The sequence below is a fragment of the Stegodyphus dumicola genome, chromosome 3, assembly GCF_044657685.1.
Source record: "Stegodyphus dumicola isolate Sdum_Otavi_A_Nest chromosome 3, ASM4465768v1".
Taxonomy (NCBI): domain Eukaryota; kingdom Metazoa; phylum Arthropoda; class Arachnida; order Araneae; family Eresidae; genus Stegodyphus; species Stegodyphus dumicola.
In genome coordinates, this window is record NC_140770.1 from 174,494,752 (window position 1) to 174,516,458 (window position 21,707).

Genomic DNA, 21,707 nt, shown 5'->3' on the forward strand with positions numbered 1-21,707 from the left:
TCACCCTATTATGAGACAAGTTATCTAAAATTTCATTTGCGGCTTTCACGCAGGTAATATGTTCATAAACAATTTTTATACAAAGCGATTTGCCATTTAACGGCCAAAAACCTTACCGAATGTGATGCAGTAAAAAATGAGCAGCTGCAGGTAAATGTTTTTGGTGAAATTGTAAATATTTTGAGTTAAACAATGCTTAACTCGAAAAATGTAGACTTCATTCTGATTACTGCGATAATACTGAAACAACGTTATCTCTGCTAATACATGAAATGTTAAAGAAGCTTACAGAATAAAAATTTATTATTAGTCTGAAGGAATTTGAGTCTCGAAGGACTATTACTTTCGTTTTGGCATTTTGCGTCGGACTCCTATACATGTCGGTTTAGTTTTCAAACTGTTGCCACCAAATGCGTTAGAGTCCTGCATTATATTTGAAGAAATTAAATAATGAAAAAATCTACATTAATATATGTACTATATGTCTCGCATTGTGATAAAACAACGGTATCTAGAGCCATCCAGTTTTGAATGGCGTAATCTTACTGCGAATATGAGCATCTGAAATCCCAAATTTGAAATTTGGAATTTGTTTTATTATCGGTTTCATATTTTGTGGAACTTAACGAATTTTTGAGTAACAAACTCAACGATTTCAAAGCGAACAATGACGATACTCTATGGGGGGGAAAACCTTTTTATCTCTAGCGCGTCGAACTGTGTATCGGAAATTCTAAAGATAGGCTCATTTAAAAATTATTTTGCGACATTGCTATTGAACTAAATTTTATGGTTTAAGTGCAAAGAACATGATATTTAATAAATGAAGATAACATACAAAACGTTAAAAAAACTCCCCTTTGGATGTAATTTAAAATCCCTTTCATTTCTTCACCAGAATGCAAATGAGTTAGCTAGTTATTTAATCTGAATTTTTGGATTGTAAGGCAGAGAGTGTTTCTGGCGTGTGCGTGCACGGTAGGTTTAGTTCCCGCCAGCTATGGTAGTCGTAATTATTCGGATTTGAGATATTTCGTTGCCGGACAGTTTGATTTTGGTTTAGTTTGTTTTGGTTTACTGAATTCTGGCAAAGCACGCGAGAGTATCTGCCTAAGAGAAGGGATGCCTTTGTGGAGAACTTTTTAAGGGAAAATGGCTCGTATACACATTACATATGGGAAAAACGACGAAAACGTTCATGCACCTACCCAGTTAACCTGGAATCAAACCCAGATGGGGACTGCCAGTGTTCAGCGACTTTACCGCTAGGCCGATGGTGGGCCAAGGTTGGTTTTGATGCTGCTATTAGAATTACCGAGCTAGCTTAAATCAGATTTAAATTGTGTAGCCTTTTGTCTTCTATTATATATTTTAGCTTAAAATTGTTTAGTTACATCACGGCGAGCTGTGGTTGGTATAGGTAGCACAAAAAATTACATTTATGTTCTAAATTCCGTTTGAATAAAAAAAGGCCTTTCCATGACTTGTAATTGCTTTATACATAGCGATCATTCGCTTCACGTACGATAGAGATAACAATTCCAGATCAAATAAACCTCATAAGTAAAAGAAACAAAGTAGATTGACCGATGAGTATATACAATTCTCGATGAAGATGGTTTCTAGAGATGTTTTCTCCAATGTTGCATACTTTATCAAAATCGAAACGCCATGAGATTTTGTAGCTGAAACTCGTATTAAGAAATAATAAAATTTATAATTATTTACATAACAAATACATTGTGATAAGGTGGCATAAAGTTTCTTTGTCTAGGATGAGTGATTTCAGAGTGCAATATTTTTCATATCAGTGGTGAAATCCTTTGCCTCTGTTGACGATTCCGGTTGCAGCCTCGAACATCACTCTCCAGTGGACAAAGAGGTAAAAGAAGTCTTTTCATCAGGGGCAGGAGATGGACACTTTGTTATGTATGAGTGAAAGAATCATTACCCCCCGTGGGAGTTCAGCGCAAGTAAACACAGGGAGATATATAAGGTGGTTTCCTAAGAAGAGAGAAAAACTTTCCTGTCTAGAGCTATGGGCATGTTGGCCAGCTAAGAACGATCATTCCTCGTGTAAATGCATGAGAGCATTTTTCCTGTAACAAAATTCTGAAATTACGGGACCAAATATATCCAAGTCCCATATTATCAAGATATGCAACTATTAAGGTTTACATCTTATTAAAATTCATGTTCTTCAAGGAAAAATTTAATAAGTAAAAGAAATTTTATAAGTAAAAGAAAGTAAGTTTATTATTTTTTCTCCAGTTTGGTTTCATTTGGAAAGTTTTCGTATCATTTAAGTTAAAAAATAAATTAGTTAATGGTTTATTCAACATATTAGAATTAATTAAAACAAATGTTAGTTTGAATATTTTGTATTTAACTATAAATACATACGAATTACAGAGTGTAACCAACAGAAATTTTTTGTAGTTTAGATTTCAGGCAGAAAATAAATATAAATTGATTTATTTTTTTTTTCCCTTTGCGGCATTACTGTTTACGTATGTTTTCATAAATGTGTGGTAAATAAAGTTTAAAATTTAGTTAAAAAAATTGTTTTGTTAAAGAAACTTTTCATTTTGGTTTTTAAAAAAATTCGGCTCGCCATCTGCTTTAGGTCATGCAACTGGCCCGCATGCAATTTGAATCCGGGACCACTGCCTTATGTAATAAGTTACATTAGAAAATTATTTGTAAAAACAGTTAATTCTTCTTGAGGTATTGCTTCACAAGGAGAGTTGCAATTTGGTTTTGTTTGAATTATATTTGTATAAATATTTATTGATGTAAATACACAAGACATTTTCTTCTATGCATAGGCTGAACCTGATTCGGTTGTCGAGGTCTGGAAAGACACTTACTTGGATCACAAGATGGACAAGTGGGAGAACTATATAGTCCCTATAGCCCAGAAAGGGTACCAGATCATATTATCTGCCTGCTGGTACCTCAATTACATCTCTTACGGTCAAGACTGGAAGAAATATTACTTATGTGATCCCAGGAACTTTAGTGGTAAGGCATTTATTTCATCAATTTTTACTTTGATTGCATAATAGGAGAGTGATCAAGAAACATTCTTTTTACTAGCATTAATTTCATCATTTAAAAGCTTTAATACCCTAATTATCCTTACGAAATTTTTTATAGAATGTAACAAAATCTACAGAAATTCATATGGAACTCTACAGGAAACGTTTCTCGATAAAATTCTAAAGAAATTTTATAAAGCTTTCGCAGAACAGAATTCTATGGAAATGTTTTCATATAGAGATTTTATAAATTTTTTACAAAGTGGTATTCTACACAAATCTTCAAAGATTTCAAGCGCGATTAGTTTCAAGTGCGATTAGTTAAAAAATTAAAGTAACATTTTAAAACTTGATAAATAGACAAAATTAATAAGTGAAACCATTTTAAAAAAGATCAGCTAACTTAATTTATAATTTAATTTAAATCAAAATTTACGAAATATTTTTTCCTATTCTTTAGTTAAAACGAAGCACACACGTACAACCTCTCACTAGCTCTCTCAACTCCGCAACCTTTTCGGCGAGGCATTGGCTGTGTTTACGTAATTGGGTACTAGTGTTTGTGACACTAACCGGCTCCGCCATTAGTATAAGGCACTACCGGGCTTGAAATCATTCCGATCGTTGCGCTAGTAATCAAGGCGGTTAGGCCGCCTGTTACTGCTTTGAGTGGACATACTGTCCTTTATTATATACAAAATATTTAACAAAACACATTTACATTACTACATCTAGATTAATTAAAGAATAAAAGCTGTCAACTATATCTGTTGTTGACTTTTAAATATTACAATAAGGATTAGAATATATACATTTGATTGAAGGTCACATGTCTGGAGCAGGTTTGAGGAGCTGACTCATCTAGTCCTCGATGATGATGTCAGGTCTTGAGTTAACTTCCGTCATGATCTTGGTGATGCCTTTGACCAGGTAGTAGTCGTTGACTAGGGTGGACAAAGGAATGTCCCTGACGTTGTTAGGAAAGTGTCTTGATCGGAGATCGTCTAACAGCTGGCAGTCGAAGATGTAATGAAACGCGTCCGCTTGATGTCCTGGGGTGCCGCAGGCGCATTTGGCTTGACGATTCAAGAACCTTCGATAGTAAGCTGGGAATTTCCCGTGGTTGGTCAGTGCCTGGGATAGATGGTGATCAGATCTTAATCTCTTGTAGCTGACTTTGTCAAAGAATAGGAAAGTGTGCCGTCCTTTGTCTTCTTCTTCCCAGCGTTCTTGCCAGACCGTGAGGAGGTAGTTGTCAATCAGCTTTTTCGCTGTTATGATAGAGATCGGAATGCTAGAGTCTACTTCCAATCGATTTGCTGCCTCTTTAGCAAGAGTATCAGCTGTCTCATTTCCGCTAAGTCCTGTATGACCGCGGACCCAGTTGATGTTTATTACGTGATCGGAATTTAGGGTATGTAGTACTTCTTTCAGGGAGGCTATGTGTTCCGCCACTTTGCCTCTTTTGTTTAGTGCTTGGAGAGCACTCATACTGTCCGTATAGAATTTAATTTGAAGAGTTGATGGCTGATTTCCTGCCCATAGTGCCGCTTGTCGCAAGGCGTATGACTCAGCTTGAAAGACTGTAGCTGTGTCTGGGAGTCTATAGCACTCTGTGTGGATAATCTTATTGTCGAGGAAGGCAGCGAAGGCCGCTCCTATTTGGTTATTGATGCCTGAGCCATCTGTAAATATTTCTAAGTGCGAGCCATCCGGTTGCTCTTTTCGCCAGATTATGTTTCTTATTTCTGCTGGGTGCTTTGTGGCCTCATGTCTATATCTTTCTATAGTCTGAGATTGTACTATTGTGGTACCATCCAATGACGCGTCTTCCTGGTAGTGTTGGAGTCTGTATTGGAGCTTTTCTTTCTGGGCTTTGAGATCTAATGGCAGCTTGGTCTGGACACGAACGGTGTTCGTCATCCAGACTGGGCTTCCATATAAAATCATACGTTCGACTGCTCGTAGATAAAGGTCTTTAAGTAATCTTCCTTTGAGTTGCCATTTCACACTCATCATTCTATTGAGGCTATTCATTATTTTATTCGTGTTGTCTCTTACTGCTGTTAGGTGGGGGACCCACGTAAGTTTCTTATCTAGGACAAAGCCTAAATACTTCATCGTATCTTGTCTTCGTAGGGGAACTCCATTCCATTTGATTCGTGGTGGGTTAGAGTCGATCTTTGAGCCTTTGGGAAATACAATCATTTGAGTTTTAGGGATACTGAATTTTAATTTGTATTTTTCGCTCCAGTTGGTTAGCTTGGTAAGGGCCATAGCTGCTTTTCTTTCTATTAGTGTTCTATTGCTTCCGGCGATGATTAGTATGAAATCATCAGCGTAGGCTTGGATGCTTGCAGTGTCCTCAAAGTCTATTTGAAGGGCGGTGTCTGCCATTATATTCCAGAGGACCGGACCTATGTTTGATCCTTGCGGTGCCCCTTTCTGGTAACTCTTTCTTATATTGACCCCGTCTCTGATATAGGTGACGTGTCTATTCGATAGGTAGCTGTCTATAATTTGGTAGAGATTTTGCGGGCATCTTAATTCTTTTAGTCTGGTCTTCAACCCCGGCCACCATAGCTGGTTGAATGCCGAAGCAACATCCAGCGAGATGACGCAGGTGTGTAGGTTGTTCTCTTTGTTTCTTAGTATTGTCTTCTGCAATTGGTCGACTGCGTCTACCGTGCTTCGGCCTTGTCTAAACCCAAATTGATTTTCATTTAGTAGTTTATTGTGCTCGAGATGGTAGGTGAGCCGTTGCGTAATTAGCTTGTCTAGGACTTTGCCCCAGGCAGAGAGTAGGCATATCGGCCTGTAAGCGTTGGTTTTCGTCTTATCCTTCCCTTCTTTGGGGAAGAGCACGAGTTCTGCATTATTCCATTCGGTCGGGAAGTATCCTCTGTGAAGGCAGTTATTTAATAGGTCTTGGAAGCCTATTTCATTTGCTAGGCGTAGTTCTTCTACTGCTCCTATGGTTAAGTTATCTAAACCTGGGGCTTTCTTTTTCTTAACCGCTGCCATAGTGGCTCTGATTTCGGCTATCGAGAAGGGGAGGTCGTCATCTGTTTCTGGCGGGATTATTGAATCCTGTCTTATCGCTTTGTGAGTCTCATTGTCTTCTGTTAGATCGTCCTGCGGGAAGTGGTAGGATATTATTTCCATAATTGCTTCTTCCAGATTTGTTGTGAAGGAGCCATCTTCCCGTTCTATTCGGCTTATTTTAAGGGGACCTGTTCTCTTGCCTCTAGCTATTTCGAAAAATGTGCCAAACGGCGTATTCATCGTTATTTGTCCCCAGAAATCGTCCCAGTATTGTCTTTTTGTGCGGTAGATTAGTTTTTTGTACCGCGCCGCATATATTTTATATTTCTGCCTATAGTAGGCTCTGTCTTCGCTAGGCGCTCTTTGGAATCGTTTTCTTAGCGCTCTGACTAGTTTTCTTAGTTGGTGAATATCTTCCGTCCACCATGGGGTGTATCTTGCCCTTAAGGGGCCGGTTCCCTTGCTCTTTCTTGTTCGTTCATATGTATCTTGCAACAATTTCGTGGCTTCAGCGATGTGCTTGTCTATGTGTGCGTTACATGTTATCTTATTTGGTTGATAACTTTGAAAAATCTTTTGTCTGAATTCTAGCCAGTCTGTGCGCTCTACGTGTATTCTTAGGCTCTTTTCGATATCCTGAGGACCGATACATACCTCAAAGAGGATATTGTTGTGGTCGCTTCCGTTCTCGCTGTCGTCTATTCTCCAGTTCGAGATTTGGAAATTTTCATTTCTTTGTTTTTGCAAGGTGAGGTCAACCCAGGAGTTGCCTCTCGCTCCTGCGAATGTTGGGATGATCTTATCGTCGTTTATTACTGTGCATCCCGTGGCTGCGAGGAGTTCGCAAACCTTTATGCCTCTGGGATCTGCGTATGAGGGGCTCCATATAGGATGCTTTGCATTAAAGTCCCCGCATATGATTGCTGTTAGGTCGCTCTCCATAATTAATTTTTGGAGTGTGGTGAGGAGTCCATCCAATTCTTGGGAAGGTGGACCATAGGCTGATACGATCAGAAACGGGTTTGCGGTTTCTATTCGTATAGCTACCGCTAATGGGTCACTATATATCTCGCATACTGGTAGGTTAGTGTCTGTTACTATGATTGCTGTCTTTGCATTCTTTGCGTTGTGGTATCTTCTGTAGACTGATGGGAGACCGTACATTTTATCTTTGACTAAGTACGGCTCCTGTACGCATGCTATTTTGAATCTCGTGTTATCCGCTAAATTAATCTTTAGATTCTCTGTAGCACTCCGAGAGTGCTGTAAGTTAATTTGTATTATATCACAGTCCATAGTTTGTTCGGCTTATTTGTCTGTTTAGTTCTCTGATATAGCATGGGCACTTTGAGCTTCGAGCATCGTGAGTGGGACTATAACCCGCATTAAATTTTTTGTTTGCTAGTAGACAGTTAACACATTGTCTTTCTTTTTGTCTGCATTCTTTTATTTCGTGTTCTTGTTCTCCGCAGCCTGCGCAGACTCGCTGGCTTGTGCAGTTTTTAGCACTGTGATTAAATCCCAGGCACTTTGTGCAACAGGAAACTTTAAGATATTCTTTTACACTATGGCGAGACCATTTTATGTTCAGTTTTGGGTTGTTTTGTAGCCTATTGAATGTGGCCGGGTCGACTGAGAGAACCCAGTGTTGGCCATGTCTTGAGTTCATTGAGAAAAGTGCTTCTATTTCTGCCTCATCGAATCCGTCATTTTGTTTCTTTATAAGTTTAACTATGGTAGTTTTTTCTATGTCTTTATGTACATTATAGACTATGACTCGCGGGTTTCGCTTTGTCGGTAGTTTTGTTTCCATCATATTTTTGGTTTTACTGTTCTCTTTTATAGCTTCATCTAGAATGGCGAGATCGTCTTGTTTCGCGACTTCTATTAAAATTCCTCCTTTTCCTATCTTTTTAACATTTTTAACTCCTATCTTTAATTTTGTAGGGTTAATAGAGTTCACTAATTTAGTTTTTAGCTCCTCTGAGGTACACTCCGTGTCTTGTTTGGGATACACTAATAGGACGTGTTCTTGGGCATCGTCTCTTTTTCTGGATATGGGTCGTCTGGACACTGGTCGGTTTCTTTTTGCCGATCTGGATCTGGATCTGACTGCGTCCGCGAAGGTCTTCTTCTCAGAAGCTACGAGTCCCTGGACGTAATCCTCAAGATGTTGTGTCTGCTCCACTTGGCCTTCTAGCTGTGCTATCCTCAAGTTCTGCTTTGTGACTAAGTTAAGAAGCCCTAAAAACTCGTCTCTGGTTTTGTGTGCAATCTTTTTGGAGACTGGCTCTTTGGCCAAAAGTCCCTCTAGGTTAATTAGGCAATTATGCGCCTCTTTCATCGTGGAGAGATTCGAAGAATCTTCCATTTCTTTGTCTTCATGACCTGACTGTGAATCTGTCCTAACTGTTTGTGGAGCTGCTACTGACTGCAATCCGCTGTCAGGACCTTCTGGTCTGCTTAGCTCCGTGTTTGGATCCTTATCCGACTGCACTTCGCTGTTGGGACCTTCCGGTCTGTTTGAGCGATTCTCAGAGGGCCCTCCGGCTTCTCTTTTGGAATCTTTGGATCTCGTTTTTCCCGTCATCGTACCTTGTACTTGTACTTCGTACGAGGGGTGTAGGGATTGTGACCTAGCTCTAAGGAACTACCACATGAACCGTTAAGGGCCCAACTTACGTGGTAGCTGCTGTTCACAGAACCGGTACCCTGGGGTTCTCACCGGAACTGTTACTTAGCGGGTGGAGTTGCTTTAGACCCTCTTGCGAGGGAGCCCCCAGACCACGACAAGGTCCAACTCCACACGGGATTGCGACCAGCAAATGACCGCTAATTGACCACGTTTAAACTCAGATAGTACTGGACGGCACCCGACGTTCTTTCTGAGATGGGCCAATTAACTCGCTTTGAATTTCACAAGGCTCTCGCGCATGCAAAAGACAAAAGACTACTGGTATGTATCGCATTCCCCCTGGGGGTACGTAATTGGGTACGTCATAAAAGTCGTGATTAGTGAAAATTCTGATAAAAATTTTTAAAAACCAATGCGTAATGTGAGTGTTACTATTTACTGCTGTTGCAACTAACTTCTAGCTCCTCCACTTCCAAACAAAGTTAAATTTTTATTGCGAAAATTCGTAACTGAAGGGGTAGAGTTCTTTTTTTTAAGCAAGAAAGATGTAAAATTAGCAGTGCCCTCGCCGGGACTCGAACCACGAACCTCTCGAATACTCGACGAGCCACCAAGGAAGAACGATAAAAAAGCGAAAAATACCTTATATGCTCCCCCTTTTAAAGGCCGACTGCGAATTAGGGGACCCATTCGCCAAATCCTGGAGGTGGAGATTCATCATCCACTAACGTTTTTAGTTAGGGCGCTACTGTAGAGTCATTTTAGAATTTTTTGCAACAAAGAAATCGAAGAAATGAGCAATGCCCTCGCCGGGACTCGAACCACGGACTTTTCGAATATGCGTCGTGCGTTCTGACCACTACACCACGAAGGCATGCTAAGAAAATGGAAGAAATACCTTTTATCTTTGGACAAGTACGAAAGAAAATTAGTCAGCTCTTTACCTTAAAATTTTTGAATAATATTTATATCACAGTGTAAACTAATTATCCCTATTTGTAGACTTTCTGGGGCTTTACTCAGGTTTAATTTTATCGGTAAAGAAAATAATGTAAAATTAAACTCAGAATTATTAAAATCTTAAACCTGGCTTCAATTTCTTGCCATAAATATCAATAACGCTTTTTAGTTTATTTCTTTTTTATGTTATCATTTCAAAATATGTGTTCTTAATTTATTTATTAAATATACCAGAATCTATTTTTGATGTTCTTCATTCTTCGTTTTTCTTGTTCTTTTTTCTTGATGTTTTTCGGCTGGAATGTCCTTGTTTGAGAAATAAATCATACTTCAGTTATATCCATTCGCAAAAGAGAAATTTTAATAAAAGTCACACAAGTTCATGCTAACTTTCACATTTGTTCCTTGCAGGTACGGAAGAACAGAAAGATCTCGTAATTGGAGGTGAGGTCTGCATGTGGGGTGAGTATGTGGACGGTACTAACCTACTGCCCAGACTGTGGCCTAGAGCATCAGCAGTTGCCGAAAGACTTTGGAGTCCTGCGACTCTAACTGATGTTGATAGTGCTGCTTTCCGTCTTGACGAACATAGATGCAGAATGCTCAGGTGAGAACCATATTACTTAGAGCGAATTCTATACAAAGTTTAAAATTAAATTTTGCAGAGTCTTCAACTGCATATAAATTTTACAAAATTCTTTTAATATAAATTATACTCAATTATAATTGTATGTAAGTAAAAAAAATTATGTATACCTCTGAGATGAAAAGGTATAGGCAGCGATTTTATAAAACACAAAATTTCTATTTATTGCATCCACTCCAAAGAAATCTCCTTTGATTTCAGTGCGCTTTATACCAACACTTTTTCCAATCCTCGAAATATGTTTCGAGGATTGGAAGTCGTTTCTGTGAAATTCCTTTAGCACTCGCAGAAAAGTTTCTTTTATTACATGAATAGACTCAAAACAATAACTATTAAGTGGTAATATCTCAACAGTGAAATGGAGACAATAATTCAAAAACAAAGGAGCATTGTGAGTAAAAATATTATCACTGTACAAAATCTATCAGTTATATTTCACTCAGTCCATCAGTTACAGGATCCGAATGATGTAAGAATTTGTTCGATAATATCTCTACTCTATTAAGTTGATGATAGTTAAGCACCAAATCGATGGGTGAATCTATTTCTAATTAATTCAAGTGGATGATCTACCAGAGCATGAATCATCATGCTTTGTTTTCTCTTAATAAAATATATCACTCTCATAAAGCTCTGATAAAAATGATATCCAAAACCTTTTTGAAACGTATAAAATGCCTGAAAGTGGTTGCAAAAATGTTAATGCATGTTCTTTGCTCAGTTGCATTCTTCTTACTAGGAAATGACCAAAGCAAAAAGTCTGTCCCTGTTATAGTTCGACCGCCTCTCCGCGACCATGAGCGCGAACACGCATGCGCCATTCGGACCGAATTATTCTCAAAATAGGGTGGAAGGATGGGGACTTTTTTCCCCTCCAACATAGCTCTTTCCGGAGAAGAGAAGACCTTTCACGCCGCAGCAAGTAATACCGCCCCTTTTGGACGAGTTTATGTGTTTTGGCAGAATACCAACCAGGGTTGCGCTTGAGATGGTCGAACTATACCGGCAAAGTATGAAATTCGGTATTCTACAGAATACCTAGGCATTTTATAGAGTGCCCGAAACTGGAGGGCAGTGTATGGAACGATTAAACATTTCACAAATTGCTTAGACATTCTATAGAAAGCCAAATGACAAACCGGCAATGTCTGAAATACATCTCCGATTCATTTCGAATAACCGAAACTACTTACCAGAAGTTAGTACATGATGTAAAAAACGCCAAAATGATGACTAAGAAGAAACCACAAGACTATGAGTTGCTGAATCGCTATTATGTGATATTTGTGGAAAACAAAAGTAAATTCATTTATCATAATAAAGAAGGCGTCAGTGCTACGCAGATTTGCGTTACGGACACTGAGTTATTTCACGTACTTCATGAAATTCATTTGGCTACCGGACACGAAGGACGTGACAAAATATCGAAAAAACTTTCAAGCAAATACAGAAACGTTATACGGAATGATATTGAACTGTAACATCCAATTTCGCGGGTCCTGTAAAAAAAAAAAAAAAAAAAAAAAAGGTATTGAAAAGAGCATTACTTTGTGAAACTTATAGTTTTTATTGAATTTAATTCCCGTAGTCAGATAGATTTTATTGATTTTCAGTCTACACGAGATAAAAGTACGAATTTGTTATGGTGTACCAAGATCATTTTGCTAATTTTGTTTACGTGTTTTGAATAAAAGATTTCGAATGGTAGTCTGTCATTATTTTTTTCAAAATAACATTTGCATTTTTGAGAGATGAACATCTTTTAAATAATAGCTTTATCATGACACCCTCTTTCCTAGTGTGCCTTCGTGGTGTAGTGGTTCTGCACGCTGGGCCGGTATTCGATTCCCGGCGAAGGCGATTGCATATTTTTCATCTCTCTTGATTTAAAAAAAATCCTAATGTCTCTACAGCGGCGCCTGAACTAAAAGGGTGCTGGATGATGATTCTCCACACCCAGGATCTAACTTGGGTTCCCTGAAAACCCCAGTCGCCCTTTAAAAGAGACAGTATATAAGGTATTTCTCCCGCCTTCCTAGCATGCCTTCGTGGTGTATAGTGGTTCTGCACGCTGGGATGGGATTCCAGAGGTCCTTGGTTCGATTCCCGGCGAAGACGGTTGCTAATTTTTCATCTCTCCGGCTTTGACAATTAACCTAATGTCTCTACAATACAATAGTTCTCATATTTCATACTTTGACCGAAAACGTCAGGCACTCTCTAAAATGCCTACGTATTATTTAAAATGCCGATGTTTGATACATCGCAGATAATATATACATTAAAAAATAAATTTATTTGTAAAGGAATGAAAGGAGATGAAATACGGAATGTTGCCGGATGTCTCGGAAAATCTTTAAAAACATTGCAACAGACTTCTTGCTCTATCAAATTTTAAATGAATCATTCCTGATACGCTTTGATCAAAGAAGTCATTTTAATTATATGAAAGAGAATTTTTTTTAATTGTCTAAGAACGCAACTCAACGTGTCTACGAATTATTTTTCTCTCGTAACTTATAAATATTTGGATATTTTGGAGTACATTTTCAAAAACTACATAAATTTCACATTTTATTCAGTAAATTATAGCTACATTTTTTAAAACGTTATGCGAGTATCTACAATAAGCAAAAATTTGTAAATTCGATCGCTTCGAGTTATCGACTGGCAAATGGGCTGATAACCGCGATGCTAAGAATGTGCAACTTCCTATCTTGTTTAATTGATAATTGGTAGGAACTTACCGAACTTATCGAAACTTAAACTTTTTATTCTTCATTTTGTCGATCCATATTCCAATTCGAAACTTGAACTGAATAAGAATACTTGATTTTTAAAAAAAGCGAACATAGCATTACATTAAAATTATATTTAAAAAATGTTAAAAAACAAGCTCAGATTAGAGAAAATTTTAAATTAAATCTATCGATTTCCATAATGAGCTGTCTTAAATCCTTCTTGTTCACAAAGAGTAAGTCTTATTGGCTATTGATAACCTTGCTTGGTGTTTCTCAGTTCTAATTTCATCCACTTATCATTGGATTCAAGCAAAACGTTTTCCTCATATATGAACAATAACTTGGACGATTCAGCTGCTCCTCTGACTCAGCATAGACTAAGAAACGTTATACGGAATGATATTGAACTGTAACATCCAATTTCGTTATACTGCACTTAAAGAGACAATTTTGGTACTGCTTCTCGTTTAATAGCCAAGGTTCTTCTTTCAGTTTTCCTCACTTTACAATATGAAGTCCCAAAGGACACTGCGCTAAACACTAGTTTGTTTATTCCATCGGCAGGACTCAACAGGCTTAAGAGCACCTGACGCAGTTCGCTAACTGTTCTGTCGATGGTGAAAAGAAAAACAAAAACAAAAAAAAAATAATAATAATAATAATAATGGAAGATACTGGCCTTCGAAATGCTGCCTTCCAATTCTTTAAGTTGACGCTGTTGTCCATAAATTCGCATAATTAGCATCAAAGTATTTCAAAACTACTGGACAACGTATAGTGTACGGATCACTCGAAATATAGCATCAAAGAAATGTTTCAACTTTTGCCACAACGTAACGTTTACTCTTTTCGTGGAAACAATAAGATTCACCTACGTGTCTGAGTCATTAATTTCAAAATCCGAATCTCAAGATAATACTAAATTGAGTAAAATGACAATTCTGTATGAAATTATAAAATATTTGTTTAAAATAACTTTGTTTCCAGGCGAGGTATTCCGGCGCAACCAATCCTCAACGGTTTCTGTGGAGATTATGAATGGGACTTTGAAGAAGATGCTCCAGCTGTTCAGGTATAGTAGAAACAGTCATTTACATCTAAACAGAGCAGCCCTAATTTTTACATTTTTTTTAACCTTTTAATACCTTAGTTTATGCTGTAATCTATAACATGCAAAGAAAAAGAATTTACGAACTGGATTATGCGTATAAGATTTTAATCAGATTTTACAACCGAAATTGTTTTAAGCAATAGTCCCTTCACTTCTTGCGGATAAGCGATAAGCGATAAGCAACGGAGGACGTGGGCACTGTCCCTTTACCAAAAGGTTAATCGGTATAGCACCACGTCCACCTATATCTAGAGCCTAAAGAGGAATCACAAGACGCCACGCGCCGGGCGCCCAAACCCAGAGCCAAATTCAACCCGGGGGCAGTCCAACAGACCAAATGCCCACGAAAGACAGTCCCAACAACCGCCCAGGCCCCACATTTATTAAATAAAATAACAAAAGCATGCAGGGCCAAAAAGGGCGAGTTTGGACAATAAGCAAAAATTTTACAAAGGTGTAATACACACAAATATAGAATATACATAAGCTAAAGTACAGTCTGATGTTGGGCAGCCCAATAATATACAATGAATAAAATATAGACAGTAGAATTAGACTTAATGACAATATAACATAAAAATAGAGAACATAGTGAAATAATGAATGTAAATGATTACAGCAATACAGAGAGGATATACCAAAAGAAATAAAAATAAAAGAATACAATGTAACAGAATGCAATAGCGGTACAATACACTTGATCACGTGGTATTGTGGGAAAAACATGCAATAAGGCTAATTATACGATTATGAGGAATAAAAATAACATATTTAGCCTGCATAAAAGTTAACGAATATAAGATACTATACAATACTATACAATATTACAATACAATACAATACAAAAAAAAATTAACATATTTAACCTGTACTAAAAGCCAATTGATATAAGATACTATACAATACAAAAAAAAAAAAAAAAATACCATAATACGATACGATACAGTAGATACTATACAATACTATACAATAGAAATATAAAATACATTCAGTGTTGGTAACACAAATATACATTTAAAATTATCATGACACTTGTGATCCTTATGCAGCAAATAAATTGATGCAAACAGTTAAATGTGTTACTATACATTTGCAAAGGATGAAATATAGACTTAAGTATGCCACAAATTATGAACATATATTATACCGTGAAAAACACAAAATACATTCAATGTTGGTATAAATACAATGGATATATTTAAAACAATGGATAATGGTTGGATATATTATACAATGAAAATCTCTAGCGACCCCAATACATTCAGTGTTATTATTACACAGAGAATTAAATGAATGATATTACATGGGCAATTGATGAAAAGAAGACAGTAACAGTATAATGTATAGTCAAATATGCAAGTATATGGTATACCGATGTTTAACAGCAACTGGCAAACAATGTACCATTAATACGCCCAACTAAATATGCCAAGATATTATATACTATTATACAGTGAAAAACGCAAAACACGTTCAATGTAGATATTATCATAGTGCATTATGAGGGAATACAGACAGTTATATGTTTGATAATACATGGGCAAAAGATAAAAATAAAGACAATAACATTATTATTCATAGGTAAATATGCAGTTTATACCAGGGGTTCTCAACCGGTGGTACGCAAGACAAAAATAGGTAACATTATATAATACTTTGCAAAGAAGCAAAGTATTTTTAACTATAAAATTCAAAAATTAAAACCTCAACATCCTGATTGAGTTTTTTCTCTGACACTTGTAAATTTATGCAATCTGAGCTTTGTTCAAGAGTGGTGGCGGTGGTAGTAGTAGTACTTTGTAGTAGTGGTACTAAAGGTTTTCAATTTTTGTTTAGGTGATACGCGTTAGACAAAAGGTTGAGAACCGCTAGTTTATACTTTTACAAAACTTAAGTTTACTTAAAAAATTAAGTTTACTTAAAAACTTACTACGTCGACAGACGTAGTATATTGTATGAGTATAACTTACACATGTTTGGCAGAAAGGATTCTAATATCTATCGTGATGCTTACAAGTCTATCTGCTAATGCAAAATAACTTAGATAGCGAGGAATTTATATCGAACTGTCCATTATTCTTGTAAATGTAATGAAATGTTATATATCATATTAACACGGCATTACGTTCATGTGCATAGAAACCATACTAAAGAAATTGTTAAAATTTTTCTCTGTATTTATGAAAAATGAGTTCTGTATTTATGAAAAAGGCGCATTAACCTATAACTGCATAATAAACAATGAATAATACTATTGCTTTTGCATCAAATTTCGCTAAATTAATACTTTAAGGTAACAATACTTCCTTCAAAATACCTATAAATACACTCTATAACATTATAAAGTTCTAGTTAATTTACGTGTCCTTCGCTACTAAAACTTTAGGGAAGTTGTCTAGCGACTATTCGCTGGTCTTCTTACAACTATAAAATAAAAGTACAAAGAAGGGTTAAAATACCCTTTTATTCACTCAGAGAAATACTATCAGACTTAGAGGCTCTCGGACTTAGAGAAAAGCCTCCACTTGGGCTTTAACTTAAGATAGAAAATAAGAAACTAAACTAATTCTAACTAGCTAAACTTTACCCGAAGCTGTACAAAGGTAACTAACTGAATTGGCCCATACTTACACTTCCCTAACAGGCACGTAGGACTACGGCCGTTCGTAGTAAGATAGGCTTAAATAGCAACGACGTGGCCCGAAAGCAGAACACGCTTTACTGAGAACTTACCGAAGTAACTGAACTTCTCATTAAATACTGGTTCTGTTTCATTTACATAAAACGCGATTCTCAAATCTCATTCTGGAAAGGAGTTCTAGCTGAAAAACAAGAATTTAACGAAAAGGGTTTCAAAGTTTAAAATAACTGTTAGAAAATTAAAATAATCCCTACAGCATAAAAAGCGACGTACCAGAAATAAGTTATTCGAATGGGACGAAAATCGAAGAATGGGGTGTCCATGTAAAAACACAACAATAAAATTATCATAGGAATTGAATGTTTTATTTAGGAAACACGGCTGCAAGATAAAAATAAAGTCAGCAACGCGTTGGCTGACTTTGTAGAGTTGATGGATGTCCCTTTGCGAGTTTGCTATACACGTTCCAACTGGCGAGTTAGATCCATGCGATTCAAAGACGGTAGGCAGGTTACTGAGGACAAGCACGCCTGGTGTCTAACAGTGGTAAACAGGCATGTGTCCCACGTCCTACTCTATCTAGAGCAATAGCTCCCTGGAGCCCCACGAGGCTGCATGGGGAGTTTATTGAGGTTGTCAAAGGAAAAGTACGTGGCCTTACAGGGGCATTAGTAGGATTGTATTGCAGATTTGAAGAGGTAAACTATGGTGTTACAGATGGTAAGTAGTTAACGTAAAAATACAAAACGACATACACATAAACAAATAATACACAAAACACAAAGCACAAAATGCATAAACACACAACACATAAAACAGGTACATACACATAATCACATAAAACACAAAAAGACATACATACATACGAGACATACATACATATACATTCGTATTAATAGTCATGAATGAAGATAAGAATGCACAGGTACATACAGGCGAGAAAGGCACGTGAGAATGTAGCGTAAATGACGGTAGGGACGGTAGGAGACCCCGGTTATCAGAGCCCAAGTGTGCTATGTTGGAGAGTGATCTGGCCAGGGAAATTTTGGAGAAGCATGAAGACAAGCAGTAGAAAGGCGTACCGTGTTCGGCCGGCCATTATCCCGTTGAAATGTAAGCCTCGGAAAATTTAATAGATAACTCAGATAGCTCAGATAGAAGATAGCTCAGAGCTAAACATATAGTTTTAACATATAGCTAAACATATAGGTAATTAAGGTGACATATGAATCTTTATTAAAAATAAATGTTTAGAAATTTTTACTTGACGATTTTAAACTTAGGGTAGGGAGGGGGAGAGAATAATGAAAATTAAAGAAATATTTTATTTTCCCTTATAAAAAGAGTTAATAAATGAATCTGTACCATTTCCGCCGCTTCGTGTTTTAGAAAGTAAAATGTTATAAAGAATTTTCAGAACTAAAGGTCTTCAAATTTAAATTAAATCTTTATTAAAAATCGTAAAGTCTTTATTTTCAAATTTAGAAAATATTTATTCTTCAAACTTAGATTGTAATCCTCCTTTTTTTACTTCTACCATTTTTAGAAAAGTAAATGTTACAAAATAATTGGAAATAAATATAATTAAAGGATCAATCAAAACAATTAAAGGATATTGCGGTTTTAGGTGGATCTTGTGGCTGGGAAACCTTTTAGCTGATTGATACATGGTCGACAGACGTAGTATATTATATGAGTATAACTTACACATGTTTGGCAGAAAAAAATGCATTTTATTGCGCATTTGTGTACAAAAGGAAAAAAACACAGTTTGTTCATATGAGAAAAAAAGAATAAAAAAAGGTGTTTTCGTCAAAGGAAATCATTTTCAGTAGGGGAATATGGTTTCCACGGACGGCCAGCAACGTTTAACACCTTTGAGGCATGGAGTCAATGAGGCTATTAATCACAAGTTGGGGTATTCTGTCCCACTCTTCCAGAAGAGCTCTTTCTAGTTCTTGGAGAGTTTGTGCGGGTGGTTGGCGGCCAGCAACTTGTCTTCCTAGAGCGTCCTAAACGTGCTCTATTGGATTCATGTCTGGAGAACACGCTGGCCATTCCATTCGTACGATTCCTTCCTCGAAAAGGAAATCCTCCACCAGGTTAACACGATGTGGCCTGCAGTTATCGTCCATTAAAATGAAGTCACCTCCGATTGCTGCAGCGTAAGGGACTACAATAGGTCTGAGGATCTCATCCCTATATCGGCGACCAGTCAGAGGTCCATCTCGAATGATGTAGAGGTCTGTGCGCTCGTCAATGGAGATGCCACCATACACCAACACTCCCCCACCGCCAAATCTGAGACTTTCGTGCACGAACGCAGGATTATTCCTACTGCCACGGTCCCTCCAGATGAAAATAAGCCTATTATCAGGATGAACACAAAAACGGAACTCGTCAGAAAAAAGAACATTGCTCCATTCATTTCTCCTCCAGTTCACATGCTCTGTTTCCCACTCCCTGCGGTCGCGACGATGCCTTGATGTTAGTCTAACACATACCATCGGTCGGTAAGCCTACAGACCTACACCACTGAGCCGGTTTCGGACAGTCTGAGTTGAAACCGTGGTGCCAGTAGCCGAGCGAAGGTGTTGTTGGAGAAGGGTAGCATTCATATTTCGATGTCTCCGAGCCATTAACACTAAATAACGATCTTCTTTGGGCGCTGTTGCTCGTCTACGACCTTGCCTTGGTCTTCGACCTGCACTTCCAGTTTTCAAAAAACGGTTCCAGATCCTGGAAATCAAACTTTGTGACACTCCAATGGCTTGCGCTACTTCGGCTTGAATTTAACCCCTTCTAACCTACCAACAACTCTCCAAGCTTCTGAATCGGTTAAATGACTTCGCTGAGACATCGTACTCATCAAAACAAAGCAGTCACTGAATGCCGATCATCCTTGTCTTCATTGTCTTTTATTCAGTTGACAGTCAAATTTCATTCGCTGCCGCTGAAGCGACGTTTTTGACGTCGAACTCAAAATTAGCATACTCCACAGTTTGAAAATCAGAAAAATTTGCATTTGTGATTCTCTTCTTCCACTTTCGGCAAAAAAAAATTTCACTTATATCTTTATTTTATATAAAACTTACAATATCCTTTAATTGTTTTGAGCAGTTTAGAATAAAAAACATTTTGATGTTTTCATTAACATTGATTTTTTTATTTATCTCGTGTGGAAACTGAAGATGACGAGCGATTGAGCTGCGACTTCTTTTACTGTGCTTTTTTCATCGAACAGGACCATTTGTTGAATCAGGAAATAATATTTAAAAAAAAAAAAAAAAACATTTTTGCCCTTTTTCACTCCACTCTACTGTGCATGCTTCGGTGAACATTAGGAGATACGGTCTAACTTAAAAAAGTAGCATAAAACTATTTTATTTGAAACTTATTCGAATTAAATTAATAAATTATAGATTTAATTATTTTATTTAATCATAATATTATATGTATTCATAATACTTTAAGACAGGTTGTATTCGAAGTCAAATAAGAAAACATTTTTATTTTCATTAAAGCAAATTATAGCATTATGTATATTTTTCTGTAATTTTTTATTCAAAAAATATGTATTTGTGATTTCGTTTTTCATTTTTATCCCAAAATTACATTTATTTTCCTTAGGCTTCTGACGTCACAGCATAAAGAAGCTTGTTGTTCACGCTGTAGAAAGAGTATCTCAAAAACTTTGGAAACAGTGGACATTTCTAATGAGATAAATGTTCTCTCTGAGAAGTATGCATGGAAATCTTCTGTTAATTAGAAAATCAATAAATCTTTTGATTTCTTTTAAAGTTATTAGTCTTTAAATTCTCTTGCTTGACTTCATTCTTTTAAAAACTGAAGACCTTCGAGTTTATTATACGAATACTAAATTAAAACACAAGATTTTTTTTCTGAATAATATAAGATTACGAAGTATTCTGTTTTCAACTTTTATTATCAGGGAAGATATTTAATTCCTTCGATGTAAAGAAAGCCGAAGAGATGAGTTTCTTTTGTGTGTGTGTGTGTGTGTGTGTGTTATTAATTTCTGTAAATTGACTTGCATATTAAATATGCAAGCCAGTTTACAGAAAGAAAATGTGCATGTTTAAGATGTTAATGCTGTACCCTTATTATGATAATTTATTCTGTCAACAAAACGCTAAATTTCAATAAAAAGTTCTCATTATTTAATAGCCTTTGCTATTACATTAATTTCCTTATGTTAACGCAGGTTAATTATAAAAATATTCATTTCTATCATTTCATATTAATTCATTCATTCATTATAACACAGATGATAGTTATTTTTTAAGAGGATCAGAATGCTTTTTTTAAAATTTCTTCATTTTATCACCTATGTGCTAAATATATATTAGAAATCAGCTTATTGATTAATTTAATGGGAAAATGGTTGATTTTCAAAATTCTTTGAATTCTGGTCACATTTTTCAAACATGTCAAACATTCCAATATTTTTCAAAACATGAACACCTATATGCAAATTAAGTTTCTGTGTGGAAATTGTTAGTTATTATTTAGTAAGTCACATAGGAACTGATCGTGAGAGGTAACTTTATAAACAGGATTTTAAAACTTTTAGAAATCTCAAAACAATAATCCTTCTAAGTATCATTATTTTGTACATTTATATTTTATCTGCCTACTGAACTTTAATAGCTAATATTTTTATCATCACATGTGATAGCAGATAGATAATCAAATATATAGATAGTTAAATTCATATATTTTTGCTACAGAATTATTGAGAGTTAAAGTTTGAAATACCTTTCTTGCAATCTGTAAAACGGAAAAAATAGACTGGCCAAAAACTGTAAACTTTTTCACCAACAACTTCGAAGTTGTGAAAATTTTTCTGTCGTGAATCATTAAACG

The 21,707-nt window shown here is 36.5% G+C and overlaps 1 protein-coding gene across 1 annotated transcript in view; it reads left to right on the plus strand.

Annotated features, from left to right (window-relative positions):
• LOC118199009 (beta-hexosaminidase subunit beta-like) overlaps positions 1-20,620 on the plus strand; it is a 115,259-nt gene extending 94,639 nt beyond the window's left edge. The window contains exons 10-13 of the mRNA XM_085813645.1: positions 2,829-3,024; positions 10,093-10,288; positions 14,056-14,140; positions 20,451-20,620. Coding sequence (XP_085669771.1) covers positions 2,829-3,024; positions 10,093-10,288; positions 14,056-14,140; positions 20,451-20,471 — 498 coding nt within the window. The 3' untranslated portion in view covers positions 20,472-20,620. The remainder of the gene's footprint in view (positions 1-2,828; positions 3,025-10,092; positions 10,289-14,055; positions 14,141-20,450) is intronic.
• The last annotated feature ends 1,087 nt before the right edge of the window (positions 20,621-21,707 follow it).